The sequence below is a fragment of the Ziziphus jujuba genome, chromosome 12, assembly GCF_031755915.1.
Source record: "Ziziphus jujuba cultivar Dongzao chromosome 12, ASM3175591v1".
Classification (NCBI taxonomy): Eukaryota; Viridiplantae; Streptophyta; class Magnoliopsida; order Rosales; family Rhamnaceae; genus Ziziphus; species Ziziphus jujuba.
The window spans coordinates 2548280-2567181 of record NC_083390.1 but is presented as its reverse complement, the minus strand read 5'-3'; the positions used below and the strand labels follow the sequence as shown (position 1 = coordinate 2567181).

At 37.0% G+C, this 18902-nt stretch overlaps 1 protein-coding gene and 1 long non-coding RNA gene across 2 annotated transcripts; one reads left to right on the top strand and one right to left on the bottom strand.

Annotated features, from left to right (window-relative positions):
• Positions 1–143: 143 nt before the first annotated feature.
• On the bottom strand, positions 144–2598 carry LOC132800311 (uncharacterized). Its single transcript, XM_060813699.1, has 2 exons — positions 897–2598; positions 144–650 (listed from the first exon to the last, which is right to left on the bottom strand). The coding sequence occupies exons 1-2, from the start codon at positions 1989–1991 to the stop codon at positions 363–365; spliced, it is 1383 nt and encodes a 460-aa protein (XP_060669682.1). The 5' UTR covers positions 1992–2598; the 3' UTR covers positions 144–362.
• An 11572-nt stretch (positions 2599–14170) lies between these two features.
• Positions 14171–16288, top strand: LOC132800314 (uncharacterized). The gene is made up of 3 exons (XR_009635347.1): positions 14171–14610; positions 14723–14783; positions 15962–16288. It is a non-coding gene; the product is annotated as an uncharacterized LOC132800314 (long non-coding RNA).
• The last annotated feature ends 2614 nt before the right edge of the window (positions 16289–18902 follow it).

Here is an 18902-nt window from a genome sequence, read left to right as displayed (position 1 = left end):
CTGAGCTTAATGTGATTCAGTCATATAGGTTTGAAGTTGGCTGTCAGAGAGTGTGATACTACCAAATTCTTTCTGGATACACTATCATCATATACAAAAGCCAAAACTGATTAGTAATGCTGTCTGAGTGTGATTTAGTTGATTAAACTTAACATTCTGTTTGATAATTTCAAATTACTGAATAAATAACAGATTAAATCGGTAAACAATATTGTTGCGAACTCTCTTCTCTGTTTATGATGAGAAGGGGTGATAGTAGGAAAACAGAGGATTATTACCACAGGAATAGCCTCATTGTTTCTTTAGCAAATTCAACAACATGAGGAAGGGGAATACAGCTTATTGCCTTGGCATTCATATATTTAATTAGAATTAGTTCCTCTAACACTTTGCTTCAATCGTCTTAGTAAATCTTCAGCGTTTGCATGCTTCTCGTCGAATTCCTGAAGCTTTTTTGTCAGCTGTTCTCCTCTTCTTTTTGTGATGATTAGTTGTTCTACCACATCATTGACACTCTGAAGCTCCTCATTCAATTCATCCAGGATATCTAGACAGAGGTTTTCATTGGTTAATGTCATATCTTCTTGCTCCTCATCTTCTAGCTTTTGACGCCAGGGTTCATATGCATATTTCTCCTCCTGTGCGGTGCTCTTATATATATGTATATATATATATATATACACATATTAAAAACACAAAATTGAAATTCAGATCAAAATATTAAAACCCAATTCTTAAGAAATCTAGAGGTAGATGAGTTGACAAAATTAGATAAATAAACCCCTTTACTTCTAAACTGAGATGGAAGATGTTGAATACCAGAAAATAGAATAAATGAAAAAAAAAAAAAAAAAAAAAGGAAAGAAAAGAAGAAAGAAAAAATTAGAGTATCATACCAGAGAGAGAGCACATTCAAAGTGAGCGATGAAGGAACATTCTTTACATAAATAAATGCCTTGATCAAGATTTCTTCTTTTCTCACAAATATCACAGTAATATGTAGTTGGATTACCATCTTGTTTAAATGAACCGGTAAGAGTTAGGGGATGCACATGGTCATCATGTTCAACAGTATATGGCAGGGCAAGGCAATCAGAATGTATAGTAAAATTGCAGGCGAAGCAACGAAATGAGTCGCGGTCGCAAGGAGTATGACAGACATAGCAGCTAAGTTCAGCATCATATGTGCGGAAACAATATACAAGAGGATGCTCGTGAGCTTCGTATTTCAGAGTAGGCCTAATATTAAAATAGCATTTAAGGTCGAGAGCGATAGTAGGACATTGTGTACATTGGAGGTAGAATTCATCGTTGATTGAAGCTCGACATCTCAAGCAGCCTAATTGTTGATCATCAGAAGTTTGATGAGGAAGCAGCACAAGAGGGTGCTGTGGATGAGAACAGTGATGGACCTCTTTAGGGACTTGTGAACATTGTGTGTGGACATAGAAGCGGCATCCAGTACATTTGTAGGCCCATGTTCCCAGGTAAATGGAACGCTGACATCCAGCACAGTTAATTGAAATTTGGTCGTGGATGTCAAATATACAAGGAGACAACCGATGGTTTTCATGATCATGAAAGACATGCTGAATCTGATACTTGTAAAGTAATTCCGGCTTTTTTATAAAACTTCTTACACATCTAGTGTCGAGGTAGAAATCACACTGTTTCTGACTACATTGATAAACCTGCCTTGATTGTTTTGTTTCGCCACAGAAGCCGCATACGAAGCTTTTATCAGAAGGAAAGTTGGAGTGGATAATTAAAGGATGTTGTGGGTGCAGAGGGTGGTATTCCATGGGTAGATCTTCCAATTCAGTGCATTCTTTGTGTAGGTAATACTCACATTCCACGGATAATGTGCATCTGTAGTAGTCTCTTGACACCGGCTGATCGCACTTATTGCATGTTTGAGACAAGGGTAGTATTCCCTCTTCATAACTCAGATCATGTTTCTCCCCTGGATGGACTATTTTCTTGAGCTCCATATCTGTCTCCCACTTTCTATCAAGCTAATTGAGGATTATAATGATCAAACAGTCTAGTGGTGAATTTCTCTATGGAATATGAATATATGTTAACCTCACTTGACAATAGGGAGAGATAGTTAATTACTAATAATTGACTTCTAAGATATTAAATTCTTCATCGTCAATCTAATTAATTAAGGAGTTGTTGAAGATGTTGAAATAAAAGTTTTTTTAATCGCATACATGTTCTGGCATCGACTAGATTCCAGTTGTTTTTGTTTGTGTTTCTTTTTTATCAGCTCTATTGATTATTTACTTTTTTAAAGAAACCACGCCATTAAAGCTTTTATGTTCACATGAGTAGGCCAAGGTAGAAACAACTAGCTATGTAACTTTTTGTCTTTAATTGTTTAAACCAAGATAATGTAAAAAAATTAATCTTTACTATATTTTAAGAATGTTAATTAAAATATGGGTCACCGTCATGTATGGGAAACTACCCAAGTCAATAAAATTCTCTTTTATTTTTCTACAACTTGTTAATGATTCATTTTATCGTTATACAAGAATATTTGCATTAGTTTGGTTCTTTACCGTTGATTCTCTTCATATTTTGAACAGTGATTCAATCTAACCTATTGTTTTCGTATCTTTATATAAAAATTCTATTCTCGTTTGGAGGGGGCAAAAAAAAAAAAGGGTCTAGGAACTCCATTGGCAGGAGCAATATATGCATATTATATAAAGTTATAAACTAGTATTGGGAGGCAGAGCTTCATCAGTAACCTTTATGGAGTAGCTTGCAAAAGGTTCATTCGCATCCAATCTTGAGGAACCTATAATTGATCAATGACATGAATAGCCAACAACCAGATAAAGGCCCAACAGCATCTCACACTGAAATCATATATTTCAAGCAAAAAATTGAATTGGAATCTATATAGTACCGGAATCCTTTACACTATAATTTGAAGCTGCATTTGAATACTGTAAATTCAAAGTTAAATTAATTAATTAGGAATTGTTAGTTGTTGATTTAAATACAACCAGTTAGCAATATGACAAAATACAGAAGCTTAAAACAATCAAAGATTACAAGTGCATAAACCGAAAGAACTTTTACATGACAAAATAGGGGGAAAAAAATACAAACATTTAACTGGGGGAAATTTACTTTTGTAAAGAAGCCACGCCATTAAATCTTTTATATCACATGGGTAGGGTAAGGTAGAAAAAACTAGCTAGTTAACCATTTCTATCTAATTGTTTATATCAAGATTATAATGTATAAAATTAATATATGTATTATATGTATAAATGAACAAAGCTGTATATATGTTTGTAGCTAGAGATTTAACCTTTGTATAGCGAGTAATATATATATATATATATATATATATCTACAAGCAGTAAACAACCTACAACCAATCCACAAACAAGCAAATATAGATGCAATAGATGATTTTAGAACAAACCCAATGAAAAATTTAGAGAGAGAAAAACAAGCACATAAGTATAAGAGGAGAGAAAGAGAAAAACACACAAAAGTTTTACGTGGTTCGACTAAGAGCAAGGGGATGACGATTTTCATTAACTTAAAGAGATTAAAAGCTTAATCATCAAAAGCATGGCACTATTGATAGAGATTTTGATGAACCTTTTGTTTCTCTCTCTAAAACTAGATAAAAAAAACTCCTTTCTTAGTGTTTGGCACGAAATCCTAGGCTTACATATCATTGAAGAGGGATAAAATAGTAATTTTGCCTATCAAATAAAAGAAAAAATACCTTCCAAGCTTTTTAAACAAGAATTTAGAACCACAAAAAAAAACTTGTCGAAAAAGAGAAGGCAACAACTCTTAGATGATAGGATCACGATGCTAGAGCAAATATACTTAAAATAATATATAAAACCAATATTGTTTAACATCAATTATGCTCAACGGCCTTGCAATTTTGACTTCTGATAGATGTATCGTTAATTAATTATACATCTCCCTAAGTCTTTATTTATTGAAAAAAAAAAATCAAAAGAACATCTCCCAAGCCTGAAAAAACTTGGTTTGATCATTGATAAGGATCATCCTAAAATCGAAAGGTTTAACATTAATCTACATTGAGAGTCGGAGAGAGATAGAGATCATCATTAGATGGATGAAGAAAGCCAGATAGTGCATCCTTGCCATGAACATCCTCTGCAGATATAGGTGTTGCCGCTTTCAATATCAAACATGCCTGTAGGGGTGCGGTGATAGTCTGATACCGCGCTATAAGAGGTACTACGGATGTCTGGAGGAGGGATATGAGTTTCACATATGCAACTCATGTGCCAGATTGAAAGATGAGCAGCACGAGATACACCATTTGTTACACGCACAACACCCTCTCACTCTCCACTTGAGCATTGATAGTTCCAAATTTGTATGCAGCTTCTGCATGCTGAAAAAGAACAAAAGAATCAAGAATCTTCTACTACTGCAGTAGTCATGGTGATGATGAGTGTGATTTCTATCTCGATATTACTAGCTCCACACATTTTACAGAGGAAAAAGATTTGCTTGAAAAGTACTAGTTTTGACATTTCCTTTATGATATATAATGATCGACGTTGTGGAAATAGTCCAACACTAATGAGAAATCCGATTTATTACTTGTCAGATAAGCTAAACCAAGACCATACTAATAAGACCATCCTAGACTTCACACCTGAGCTTGTTCTGTCTTAATAGCCTCCAACACTTCCTTAATTTTTTTTTTTTAGGGATACATTATGGCCTTAAATTCGTTGGGCTATATTCTAGTTAAGTGTTTTCAAATCCTAATGAATGGCTAATTTGTAGTAATGAGTGCACAAATTAAAAGGAAGAAGACAAGTCCAACTAGTGTTGTTCCTTGAGTTTAAAAGATGTTAAACCAGGAGCAGTGGACCCCTCGGACACTTACCGGTCATATGAAGAAATCTACATCTTACGAAGTTACACTTAAGTGGAGATGGGAGAAGAATTTTGAATACACGCTATAGTACGGAGATAGTGGAGAACAAGTTGGTTTTTGTAGTAGATGTTGCTGTTGGAGAGGAAGAGGTCTTCAATGGTGGGAGAGATGGAGTTGTTGGGGATAGTGCAAATGTTATCTACAATAGGGTTGATGTGGTTAAGTGATGGTGTAGGACAAAAACAAAGAGTGGTTGAGCATGTTAGTTGTTTAGAGAATGAAATGGGAGGAAGGAAGAGTGGGATGGGAGGTGGGGTTGAATGACAAATGAGAATGGAGAGAGCAGAGGAGTTTGGAGGAATAGATGGATGCTGGACCAAATTTGGCTGCTTTGTGCTGGTGGAGAGATTTGTATTTAAGAGAATGGATGGAAAAACATTATAACACCTATGATTTCAAGCCCTCTTACCAGATCAGGTGCAAATGGGGATGAAAAACTTGTATTAAACTATTGTATATGAGAAACTTATATAAAACTATTGTAATATATATATATATATACACTATACTATCAGCTTTAATCTTTCCAAAACATCTTCTCTAGGCTATAATTGTTGACATGGAAACAATGAAACTGCTAAGGATCGTCACTTTCCAAAATAAGGTTTTTATGAGTCATCCATAGCATTTATTAGTTACAGTTTCTTCCACTCCAATTTGAGAGATTGGGGACAAAACTATCTCTCTCTCTCTCTCTCTCTTTCTATATATATATATATATATATTCCAAATTGGTTTGATTAATGATTGTTTTGATGATTCTTACTCAAGTTGCCATCATTAGTTAGTGCCTGCTACTATTGATTTGCATATTGACCTACCATTAGAGGCAATCTCCCATTTTATTCCTACAGTGCCAGTGGTTTTTAACAACTTGTTCTGATTCCTCATCTATAATCTTGTTTATAAGTAATTTAAGTCTAATTAATTGAATTAAATCCACCTGTAGCTTCTGTAAAATGGGGTTCATTGTAATAACTTGGATTCCAGTTTCTGAATATAATTAGAAGAGCACAACATAGATGAAAGCCATAACTACATGAGATGCAAGATTTCCAACCAAAGTTGGTAAAAAGAATATAGTTTTCTGTTATCACCAACCACCCAAAAAGAGAGAGAGAGAGAGAGAGAGAGAGAGAATACATGACAACTTATTGCCTTGGCATATATTTAATCAGAATCAGTTCCAGTAACACTCTGCTTCAGTTGTCTTAGCAGAAGGAGAATACAGCTGTTCGTTTATTATTTTGGTATATATATTTAATTAGAAGGAGTGGTACCGTATAATTTTCCTAGACGAATTAATTCCAGTAACACTTAGCTTCAGTCGTCTCACCATATATTCAGTGATTGCGTGTCTCTCTTCGAATTCCTGAAACTCTTCTGTTGGTTGTCCTCCTTTTTTCTTGATGATAAGTGGTTGCATCACTTTAATGGCTTTCTCAATCTCTTTATTTAATTGTTCCAAGATTTGTAGAGAGACTTTACTTTTTCATTAGTTAATGTCATATCCTCTTGATCCTCCTCCTCTAATAGCTTTTGATCCCAGGGTGCTTTTGCGTATTCCTCGTCTTCTGTGGACCTCTTATAATAACCACCAATTGAAATTCAAATCAAACTATTAGAACCCAATTCTTAACAAATCTAGAGGTACACATATAAGCATTGGTTTTTTTGTTTTTGGTTTTGTTTGATTAAGTGTAGTTTTCTTTGTTCAAATGTTAATAAATTTTTATAGAAGTTAAAAAAACTGAAAACCAAAAAAAATGCGTTGTCAAAATAACATTCACAATAAACTTGTTTGCTTCTAAACTGACATGACAGATAAGGAATTTCAGGAAAAATATAAAATAAAATTAGAACACATACCTGAGAAAGAGCACATTCAAAATGAGTGATGAAGGGACATTCTTTACATAAATAAATGCCATAATCTAGATCTCTTCTTTTCTCACAAATATCACAGTAATATGAAGCTAGATGTTCATCCATGAACGAAGAGGTAAGAGTGAGGGGATGCACATGCGCATCATGATTAACAGTAATTGGCAGGAGAAGGCAAGTAATATGGATATTAAAATTGCAGGTGAAGCAATGATAAAAGCCATAGTTCTAAGGAGCATTACAAGCATAGCAGCGAACATCATCTTCAGATATCCAAAAAAAATATGCAAGAGGATGCTCGTGAGCTTCATGTTTTAGAGTAGACTTAGTTTGAAACTAAAAGTAGCATTGAAGGTCAAGATTGAAGGTGGGACAGTGGGTACAGTGGAGGTAGAATTCATCCTCCATCCACTTTAGACATGCAATGCAGCGTACTTGTTGTTGTTGCTGTACTTTGATATTGGACTCCCCTTCTTCCTCCTCCTCTTCCTCCTGCTCCTCCTGATCATCAAATTTAGAAGCAGTAGGTGTGTTTAGATTCTTAAGACGAAGAAGTACAAGCGGGTGCTATGGATGAGAATTGTGATTCACCACCTCTTCTGGCACTTGTGAACATTCTACATGGAGAAAGAAGGGACATCAAGTGCATTTGAAGGCCGCTTGTCTACCCACGATGCCACCCTTACATCCAGCACACCTCTCCCATGGTATTTCAGAAAAGAACGCTTGGACGAGTTTCACTATTTCTTCTCCGGAGCTGTAGCCATGGTATCTAAATCTGTAAAGAGATATGATGTAGGAGCTTTCAATTAAACGAGAAAAAATGAATTTACTATTCATAAACAACTAGTAAAAGAAGCTGCTGGAAGCTATTTCATATGTTGGAAAAGATCAAAATTGTCTACCCAAAAGGTGGCAAACTATTACATATATAAACTTAAAATGAAAACAATGCATTTTAAATAATTATTCAAGAAAGATCAAAATGGTGCTGTTGTTGGTGCTGTCGAGCTTGTTGCTGCTGCTGTGAGCTTGTTGTGTTGTTGCTAAGCTATTGTTGCCGAGCTACTGTGTTGCTGCCTAGCTATGTGGCCACCGAGCTGCCGAGCTATGTTGCCACCGAGCTGCCGAGCTATGTTGTTACCGAGTTGCCGAGCTGCTGAGCTATGTTGCTGTTGTTCCTCCATCAATTCCTCCCCGGTGTCAGGAAACTCGTCCTCAAGTTGTAAAGAAAGAGTAGGTGAATTATCTGGTGGAAGGTATGGGCTGAGGTCTGAAACATTAAACACAGGAGAGATATGAAGGTCATAAGGGAGTTCCACATGGTATGCATTGTCTCCCACACATTTGGTGATAGTAAAAGGACCAAGCTTGTGGGGTTGTAACTTGTTATATGTACCAGCTAGGAATCGCTCTTTCCTCAAGTAAACCATAACTAGATCACATTCTTTATATGTTTTGTGGCGACGATGAGCATTTGCAGCAGCTTTATACCGAAGGTTGGCTTGTTCAATTCGATTTTGAACATCCCGGTGAAACTGAGCATAGTTTTCGGCGAAGGTAGTAGCTCCTTGGTGATGGGGAAGTGGGAGAGACACAAGATTAATGGTGTTATTGGGCACCTTTGTGTAGACAATAGCAAAAGATTGCAGACCAGTAGAACGGTTGACCATACTGTTATAGGCAAATTCCACTTGTGGTAACATGGAATCCCATTGTTTTGGCTTGTCCGAGGCCAGGCTACGAAGCATGTTGCCAAGACTATGGTTGATTACTTCAGTTTGGCCATCGGTCTGTGGGTGGTATCAGATGTGATTGATTTTGGAATGCCATGCAGATGGACTACTTCACGAAAGAACAAGTGGGCAACGTAACTTGCATCAAATGCTTTCTTGCAAGGAAGAAAATGAGCCATCTTGGAGAAACGGTCGACCACAACAAAAATGGAGTCAACACGGTGAACTATTGTTGGAAGGCCTAGAACAAAATCCATGGAGAGGTCTTCCCAAATGGTGGCAGGGGTTGGCAAAGGGGTGTACAGACCTGTATTTTGAGATTGGCCTTTGGCAATTTGACACACAAGGCAACGAGCAACATAGGAGGCAATTTGAACTTTCATCTTTGGCAAAAAGAAACGGTGAGTGACAGCTGCAATTGTTTTGTCACGATTGGCATGGGCAACTAGACCGCCAGAATGAAGGTCATGTATAATGAAATCATGAAGAGAAGTTTTGGGAATGCAAAGTTGGTCTCCCTTAAATAGAAATCCCTCGATGATGTGGTAATCCTCCATGGCATTGTGTAACTGACACTGTTCCCAGATGAAAGATAAATCTTCATCTGTTGAATACAAGTCTTTGAGATGAGCAAAATCTTCCAAATTGAATTTAAGAACAGTAAGCAAGGTATATTTACGACTAAGAACATCAGCAACTATGTTTCAATGGCCTACTTTATGGTGAAAAGCATAGTGGAATTTTTAAAGAAATTCAAGCCAATGGGCATGTAAATCATTGAGCTTCTTTTGGGAGTTGAGATACTTGAGGGGATGGTGATCACTATATAAAATAAAGTCTTTTGATCAAAAGCTCTAATGATAGCATACAATTCTTGCTCATAAGTGGACCATTTTTGTCTGGCAAGGCAAAGCTTCTCACTAAAGAATTCAAGTGGGCGTCCCTCTTGAGTTAGGACACCTCCAATGCCCACTTTAGAAGCATTGGTCTCAACCTCAAAAACTTTATCAAAGTTTGGGAGTGCCAAAACAGAAGCATTAGTGAGCTTTTTTTTCAGCAAATTGAAACTGTCTTCCTGGGGCTGCTCCCATCGAAAATCATTCTTTTTTAGGCTAGCTGTTAGAGGAGCTGCTATGTCACTAAAATTTCGGATGAACCTCCTGTAGAAAGTGGCAAGGGCATGGAAGCTCTGAAGTTCGGTGACATTTTGGAATTAAGGCCAGTCAAGAATAGCTTGAATCTTCTTTGGATCGGTGTGTATGCCTTCTTACTTATAATGGAACCCAAAAAGAGGAGTTTGTCAGTGAAGAATTCACATTTTTGTATACTAAGGTACAGCTTGTTATCTCTGAGTGTTTGGAAAACTTGCTTCAGCTGAGACAAATGATCTTCCTCGGAGTGGCTATAGATTAGGATATCATCAAAGTAGATGACCACAAAATGACCAATGAAAGGCTTTAGGACTTGATTCATGAGGCGCATGAAAGTGCTTGGGGTATTACAAAGACCAAATGGCATGACCTGCCATTCATATAAGCCTTCTTTAGTTTTGAAGGCTGTCTTCCATTCATCCCCCGGACGTATCCTTATTTGATGGTAACCACTTTTGAGGTCAAGCCGAGAGAAAATTGTGGAGCCCTCAAGCTTGTCTAACATATCTTCCAACCATGGGATGGGAAACCTGTATTTGATGGTTATTTTATTGATTGCTCGGCTATCCACATACATCCACCATGTTTTGTCTTTCTTTGGGACCAAAAGGACTGGAACAACACATGGACTAAGGCTAGGCCTGATCAAGTTCTTAGTTAGCAGATCATTCACAATTTCTTGAAGAATAGCATGCTCTTGGGGACTCATACGGTAGTGTGACCAATTTGGTAATCCAGCTCTAGGTATGAGATCAATATTATGTTGAATATCTCTTAAGGGTTGCAGCTCATTTGGTAATTCATCAGGAAATAAATCACTATACTTTGTTAAGAGAGCTTGAACAGCTGGAGGAACCAAGTTGGTATTAGGAGTCTGGCTATCTTTGAGGATGAGGGCTAGGATTGGGGTGGTGTGGTTGGAGTGGCTTGGAAAATGGTCAACACCAGCAGTGAGGATGTGGTCTCGGGAAGGGTGGTTGGATGGTTGTTTGGCATTGTGTTTCTTTGTAGAATTCTCAGCTTGGGAAGAAGGTGGCAAGAGAACAATCTTCTTATTATGCCAAATAAAAGAGTAAGTATTTTTCCTCCCATTATGTTATACATCTCTATCGAATAACCATGGTCTTCCCAACAGCAAGTGACAAGCATCCATCTTAATCACATCACTATCTATGGTGTCTACGTAGTTGTTTCCAATGGAGAAAGTCAAATTGCACATTTCTTGAACCTTAATGTCTGAATCTTGTTTGACCCATCCAATTTTGTATGGCTTTGGATGTGGTTTAGTAGGTAGGTTCAAAATAGCAACCAAAGCCTTAGAAACAACATTTTCGGTGCTTCCCCCATCTATTATAATCTCACATATCTTGCCATTTATGGTACATTTAGTTCTAAAAAAAATGTGTCTTTGAGTAGGAGTGTACCTTTTAGCTGAGTAGAGAACTTTCTGTAAAATGCATACGATTAGGTTCCCCATCAATATCTTCCCCACTAACTTCTTCAGTGGCCTCAACCAAATCAGCCCCGTCATGTTCATCTTCACCCCCATAATCATCCACTTCTTCATGCATGTGCATAAGTTTCCTTTGAGGACATTCACTTGACCGATGCACCACGTGATTGCATTTGAAGCACTTAATGGGATATGGTCTAGCATATGGGTTAGTTGTTGGGTAATTGGAAGGCTTGACGGGATGGATATTATGTGTTGGAGTCATAGGTGCCTTCCCCGCAACTTTGGCATTATAATCTTGGTGTTGTTTAAAAATGGAATTGGTAGAATTTGACACCTTAGGATGAGGATGATATTGCTTGGGCTTATCGGTGTAGAAATCAGAAATTTGTTTCCACTTGTGTGGGGGTCTTGTAGCTGAGTCTGGCACTGTCATTTGTTTCTCTACTCGGTTGGCCAAATTAACAGCAGCATTGAGGTTGGCAATTGTGCTTAGATGTAGCTTTTCTTTAATTGGCTTTTGAAAACCATGTATCTACCTAGCCACTTGCTGCCTCTCTGTTTCCTGTAAATTATTGTGTGAGCTAAGCTGAAAAAACTCTGTTGTATATTTATTCACTGTTCTAGTGCCTTGTTGACAACTATGATAATGCTCATAAAGTATTTGATCATAGTCTTTAGGTAAGAAATGAGCCTGCAAGAGTTGTTTCATCCTGTGCCAAGATCTAACGGGTTCCTTCCTTTCTTTCCTTCGATTAGCTTGTAATTGCTCCCACCAAGCAGAGGCACCTCCCTTGAGCTTATAAGCCACCAATTTGACCTGTTGTGTCTTTGAGATATTCATGTAATCTAAGGACTCAACATTGTGGATCCAATCCAAGAAACTTTCTATTTCAACTTGCCCATCAAATGTTGGTAGATCAATTTTAATTTTATAATCTGTTTCTCGGTTGACATTGTACCTAGGTGGTTGTGGTGGTCCTGGATGACCGAAATGGTGGTTTGGAAGGAAGTCTCCAGGTCGTCACCGATGATTGTCAAAAAAAGTGGCTTCAATATCATCATCGGAGTCAGCATTTTGTAGAGGCAACTGAAAGTGATGATAATTTGGTGGAGAGTAAGGTGGTGGTGGCAGATCTGTGACTAAGGGAAATTCTGGTTGCAGTGGTGGGTGTTGTGTGGTTGGAGTTCGGTGAGCCACTGGAGGGTGACGAGCTAACTCTCTGTCCCTTGATCCAGCGATGGGTGGAGTCATGGATGGTAGTGTTGAATGTTGAAGCAAGGTTTGCTGAATTTCCTTCTTCAGATTCTCGATCTGCTATTCAACACCCCGTATTGCCGTCAATATAGCTTTGGTATTTTAGTATTGACAGGTGGTCCGACTACTTCCTTCTTCAGAATTGGCCATGGCAGATTTTTCGGCAATCTCCGAGCTTTGATACCAATTTGATGTAGGATCTTTCAATTAAACAAGAAAAAATGAATTTACCATTCACAAACAACCAGCAAAGAAAGCTGCTGGAAACTTAGCTTGGTCACCAAGCTATTTCATATGTTGGAAAAGATCAAAATTGTCTACCTGAAATATGGCAAACTATTACATATATAAACCTAAAATGAAAATGGTGCATTTTAAACAATTATTCTAGAAAGATCAAAATGGTGCTGTTGTTGGTGCTGCCGAGCTTGTTGTTGGTGCTGCCGAGCTTACTGTGTTGCTGCCGAGCTATGTTGCCGCCGAGCTGCTGAGCTATGTTGCTGCCGAGTTGCCGAGCTATGTTGCCGAGCTGTTGAGCTATGTTGCCGAGCTGCTGAGCAATGTTGCTGTTGTTCTTCCATCAAGATAACCAATGATTTTCATGATTGTGAAGGAAATGTTGATCAATCTCATACTTGTTAAGTAATTCTGGCTTATCCAAAAATTCTGTTGCACAACTATCATGGAGGGTGAAATCGCACTGATCATCACTACATTGGCCGAAAATCTCGTCCCATCGGCAGGTTTCTCTGTAGAAGCTACATATGAAGCTTTTAAAATAAGGAAAGTTATTATTGTTGATGCCAGCCAAAGGATGTTGTGGGTGTAGAGGGTGGTATTCCTGGGACAGATATTTCAATTCAGTACATTCTTTGTGTAGGTAATACTCATCAGCACATCCTTTTGCTATGCATTTGTAGTAGTCTCTTGACACCGGCTGCCTGCACTTATGGCATATTTTTGACACGGCTATTAATGATCCCTCTTCATAAAAACTCAAATCATGTTCATAACGCCCAGAATGCATGTAACACCCCGTCCCGAACCATGTCGGAAATTTTTGCACGTTGACCGAGGTTGACTGTTGACCGTTGACCAAGGGGTCAAAAGTTGACTTTTTGATTCGGTTGGAATTCTAAGTTGACTGAGGTACTGTTACGAAGTACACGTTGGCACGAGTTCGTAGACTGGTAGCACGTTGAAAACGGAGCTACGGTTTGAAAGTTTTGAGCAAAACAAGTTGAGGTCCAAACTGTCCAAGGGGTGCCGGAGTTGACTTTTTATTCATGCAAGGTTGAGCGTTGACTCATGCATGGTTGTGAAGTGCTCGTCGATACGAGTCCGTAGACTAGCGGCACGTCCGATTTGGACATGTTGTTTGAAAGTTATGGACCTGTAAAGTTTTTCAAATACTGTATTATTTTAATATTATTTTTACACGCATAACGAGGTGCCACGTGTGACTCAATGAAGGTGGCCATGTGTCACCATGGTGAAATGCCACATGTCAACCATGTGAAAAATCAAATTATTTTTATTATTATTTTAAATAATAATATTTTTTTATTTAATTATTATTATTTTTCCTTTTTCCTTTTTCTTTTTCTTTTCCTTTTTCTTTTCTTTTTCTTTTTTCTTTTTCTTTTCTTTTCCCCACGTGGGAAAACACCAATCCTTTCTTTTTCTTTTTTTTTTTCTTTCTTTTTCCTTCTTCTTCCCCGAAATACACACACACGCAGCTTTTCTTTCTTCTCTCCCGACCGTCCCTCTCTCTCCTGTGTTTCAAATTCCGGCCACCCATAGCCCTCACGCGCCAGCCACCAAGGAAGCCCGCCACCTCGCGAGCTTGGCCGCCAAGTTTCACGGCCAGCCACCGCCGGACGCGCGCCGATCGGGCCGGAGAAGCCGCCGGCCGGCCAAGTTTCTCTCTCCTCTTTTCTTGTGTTTTTCGGCCAGCCCACTCCCAATTGAGCCTCCTATCCCCCTATTTTGGGTCCTCTGAATCCAAAAATGGCCTCCAATCCTAGAAATTCGAAGCGGTTTGCGAGATATGGGGAAGTGAACACCGGCCGAACCTTTCCGACCAAATTCCGGCCACCTCCGGCGGAATTGGGGTCGACGGAGACCGGATTGGTGATCCTCGTTCCACGAGCTTCGATTCGGTATATCATTCGACCATTTTGGTTAACGTTTGCGTTTAAGCCCCCGGGTACCGGGTATTATTTACCCGAATAAAATATTAATTTATTTGACTGTCTGTGAATTTTGTTCTAGGAGCACCAGTGAGTCGTAGAAATGATCCCGTGGTGGATCGTGGGTTAATTGCGTGCTCCAGGTGAGTGACCCACCTTTAAAAAATATTTTTGGGATAATTAATTGTATTTATGTGGTATTAATTTGATATTTGTAATTTCTGCTTATGTGGTGTACTTTAAATATAATCGGGAAAAAATATTATTTTATATATATTTACCCATTGGTAATAAATGGAAATTTTGGGATCATTAAGAAATTCCCGATTATTATTTTATTGTGGTTTAATTTATTACTATGCATGAGCGAAGTGAATTTCGGTATTAATCGTACATGATTTTAAGTAATAATTTCCGGGCATAATTGGGTTAAATATTTTACGAAAATATTTGGTTTAATTTTATAAATTATGCCCGTGGTATTTTTATGGTTGCATTTCGTATTTCGAGGAAAATTGTGGTTTGTTGGTTATCAATGTTTCGTACCGGGTTATTAAATAAAAATATGTGGGATGGTGTTTTGTGAAATTTTGGTATACTTCCCACGGTGGTTTTTGGAAAAACGGTACGGTTGGTTGTTTATGTTTATTTTTAGACGCACTCATACAGTATTGGTGTTCTGGTGTATGGTGTATGGACACGTGGTTTAGCACGCGGTTATTATATGGTTTAGCGTGCGGTTATTACTTCACCCGTGAGTTGCCATTGGACCGTGGGCAGGCAAGGTTATTGTTGCGCACAGCCGCCCCCCTCCTTGGCCGGGTGATGGTTTTTAGCAGTCGGTACTGTCGGGACGCCGAAGTGACCACTGCAGGTTTCTCTCTTTAACCTCCCGCCAGTCGGTGCTCGGGACGCTGGGTATCGGAGGGCATCACCGGTATATGGTGTGGTGCGTCAGGTGTAATTGTCGGTGTAAATTGCAAATAATGTTTTAAACCCCAAAGGTGTTCAAAAAAATTATTTATTATAATTTATTGCAGTTATTTATATTTGGGGTATTTATGTATTTATTTGTTTATTTGTTGTTTATTAATTTGTTTGGTTCCTTGGTTTTTGGGAAGTACGTACAAGGGTTTTGTGAAAATGTTTAAAAAGGGGAACTTTTCCAACTGAGAGAATTGTAAGGGTTTTGAGAGAAATTATTATTTTCTCATTTAATTATTATCTATCTACTGTATTACCGTGGTATTATATTGTATAGTAGATAGGGTCACTCACTGAGATGATTAGCATCTCACACTCTTAAATTCCGTTCCCCTAGGTCCAGGTTGGAGACGTTGATTGTCCGTGGCGAGCCCGACGTCTCAGTTCGTTGCCGAAGGTTCAAGAAGCTTTTTCTTCCCTTTTTCCTCTCTATCTTGTATTACATTCTTATCCGTCATTTTATAGATTCCACATTTGTTGTATAATGCTCTGTATACTGTATTGTTGTTCTTATGCACTGGGTTGCTACTGTTGTTTTATTTTGAAGTGCTGCAATTTGTGGAACCAACTTGTAGTTTGTGGGAGGAATAAGGAGATGTTTTTAGAAGTGTGTTTTCAGTGCAGGTAGTTTGTGGTAATTAAATCCCTTAGGGGAGGCTCTGCCGGATTTTCCGTTGGAGGGTTCGGTAGGGTTTCCCTGAGATCAGGGCTGTCTAGGGTTCCGGGGAAGGAATTCTGGACGGGTCCTGACAATGCAAATTCTTCCAGATATGTTTCAGATCTCTAGTTTCCATTTTCTATCTAGCTAAGCCAATTTAAAATGATGATGATGATGATGATCACAGTAGTGTTTTTCTATCTATGTCAAGTTAGCTCCCAGCAAAATTTTTAGCACTTGGCACCTTAATATATAAAATGGGATGGAGAGATTGTTTCCAATTATAATCAGCTTTTGGACGATTTATTTAATCCGTAGAAAAAAAAAATCATCAAATCAACTTTAAAATTAATTAAGAATTAATAAGTTTTTCAAAAAGAAAATACAAATAAATACAAAGTCTGAAATCTAGATGATGTTGTTAAAATTTTTATTTCAACATCTTCAACAGCTCTCCCCTATTTCACAAAAAGTTGGACGTCAAAGAAAGACCACACTATAAAACTTTGTTCATAAGTTCACATGGGTAAGGTGGAAACCAAACAACTAGCTTAGGTAAGCATTTCTATTTAATTGTTTTAATAATAAAAATAATGCATAAATTAAATTAAATTCGATTGTATTTTAAGTTATGTCAACTTAATCAGAGTCTTGGAGGGTGGTCGTCAAGGAAGGGGGAAAAAAAATTAAAAGAGAAAATCAGGTGGCCTTTGGACCACCTACCTTTACATTGTTCTTCCATTAAAATTTTGACGAGTGGCAAAAAGGTTCAAATGGGAAAATAAAAAATAAAAAAGGCCGTTCAAAATAGAAAAGATCATTGAATTGAGATAATTATGTTTAGGTAGTTAAAATTAAAAGTGTTCAAAAATTAAATTGGAGAAAAACATAAACATAAAGGAATTTTTACATGGCAAAATAGGAAAAGAAAAATATAAACATCTAATTGGGGATAAATTTTTAATGAAAGGAATTGTTAAGTGGCATAAATAGGGAGGGGCCAAAAAAAAAAAAAAAAAAAAGGAATCTACCTAGATGTTGTGCCAACTGATCAATCCAATTCTTAATATTACTATAAGACTTATATGAATATGCTTATCCGAAATCAAATTAGGGGGCTGTCGAAGATGTTAATAAAAATATAAAGGTTTTTAATCACACATTTGTGGCTTTATCATGAGTTGTATTACACGTTTTTTTATATTTTTATATTTTGTATTTTTTATTTTTTACTTCAACTTGTTTATTATTTAAGTTTTGAAGAAGACAAGACAAATTATAAGACTTAGAAGAATAAGCTAATCCAAAGTCAAATTAGGGAGCTGTTGAAGATGTTAATAAAAATATAAAGGTTTTTAATCACACATTTGTTGGTTTATCACGAGTCATAATATATGTCTTTTCTTTTTCTACAACTTGCTAATTGTTTAAAATTTAAAGAAGACAAATTATTTTTCAAAAGAGAAGGTAGATTGGCATATAAATATCTGAAAACTAGCTTCCAATGGAAACGGTGACGGAGAAATGTTAATGATTCATATTTTGAATTAAAGAAATAAAATAACATATCAAATGTTAAATTAATTTAAAAAAAATGTATTGCCAAAAAAAAAAAAAAAAAGAAAAAAGAAAAATTCAAATATGTCAATCAAGCAAGCTCAGGCCGAACATCTTGGTAGACCCGAGAAGTTGTAGCCCAAGATTTTTCTATTTAGTATGGGCCAACTACTTCAACTGAATAGTGAATTGGGCCTGAATTGGACATGATGGATGTCACATAGAGTAAAAAGATCATAGTTTTCTGTTGTCCAAAACAAAAAAAAAAAAAAAAAAAAAAAAAAAAATCTTATTGCCTCGGCATCTATATTTAATTAGAATTAATTTCTCCAACATTCTGCTTCAGTTGTGTTAGCATATGTTCTGCTTTTGCTTGTCTCACTTCAAATTCTTGAAGCGTTTCTGTCAGCTCTTCTCCTTCTTCTTTCTTGATGAAAAGTTGTCTATAACTTGTCTGTCTTTCTCAATCTTCTCGTTCAAATGATCCAAGATTTCTATACAGGGCTTTATTATTAGTTAATAATGTCATATCATCTTGATCCTCCTCATCTGATAGCTTACCTTTTCTTAGTTGTTAAATTAATTAGAAGGTTTGTACGAATTACGATGATGATGATGATGATGAGAGTAATCATAATAATAATAATAATAATAATAATAATAATAATAATAAGCGTTTTTTTGGAACAACATCCTCATTTATTGGTTAGAGGAAGATGGCTTACATTTAATACATTATTAAGCACGGTGTCATTGTCATCAGAAAAATGTTAATAACAATAATAATAAATAACATATTAAAAAGAAGGTTTTTATTTTTTTATTTTTTTTATTTCTATTTTTAAGGATGGGACAAGATCCTCATTTCTTGGTTGGAGGAAGATGGGCTACATTTTTTATATATTATATATCAAGCACGGTGTCAATTTATTGCTAGTTGATAGCCAAGTCAGCTTTAGCAAATTAATGACCTGTTGAGCAATTCGTCATCAGAAAAATGTTTTGTACTTATTGATGTGCCATTAATGACTTGTCACCATATAATAATTCAAATGCATGCAGC

Coding starts and splice junctions, on each gene's coding strand:
- LOC132800311 (XM_060813699.1), bottom strand. CDS start 1,991: ATGGAGCTCAAGAAAATAGTCCATCCAGGGGAGAAACATGATCTGAGT. Junction 651..896: donor TTGAATGTGCTCTCTCTCTG/GTATGATACTCT, acceptor CATATATATAAG/AGCACCGCACAGGAGGAGAA.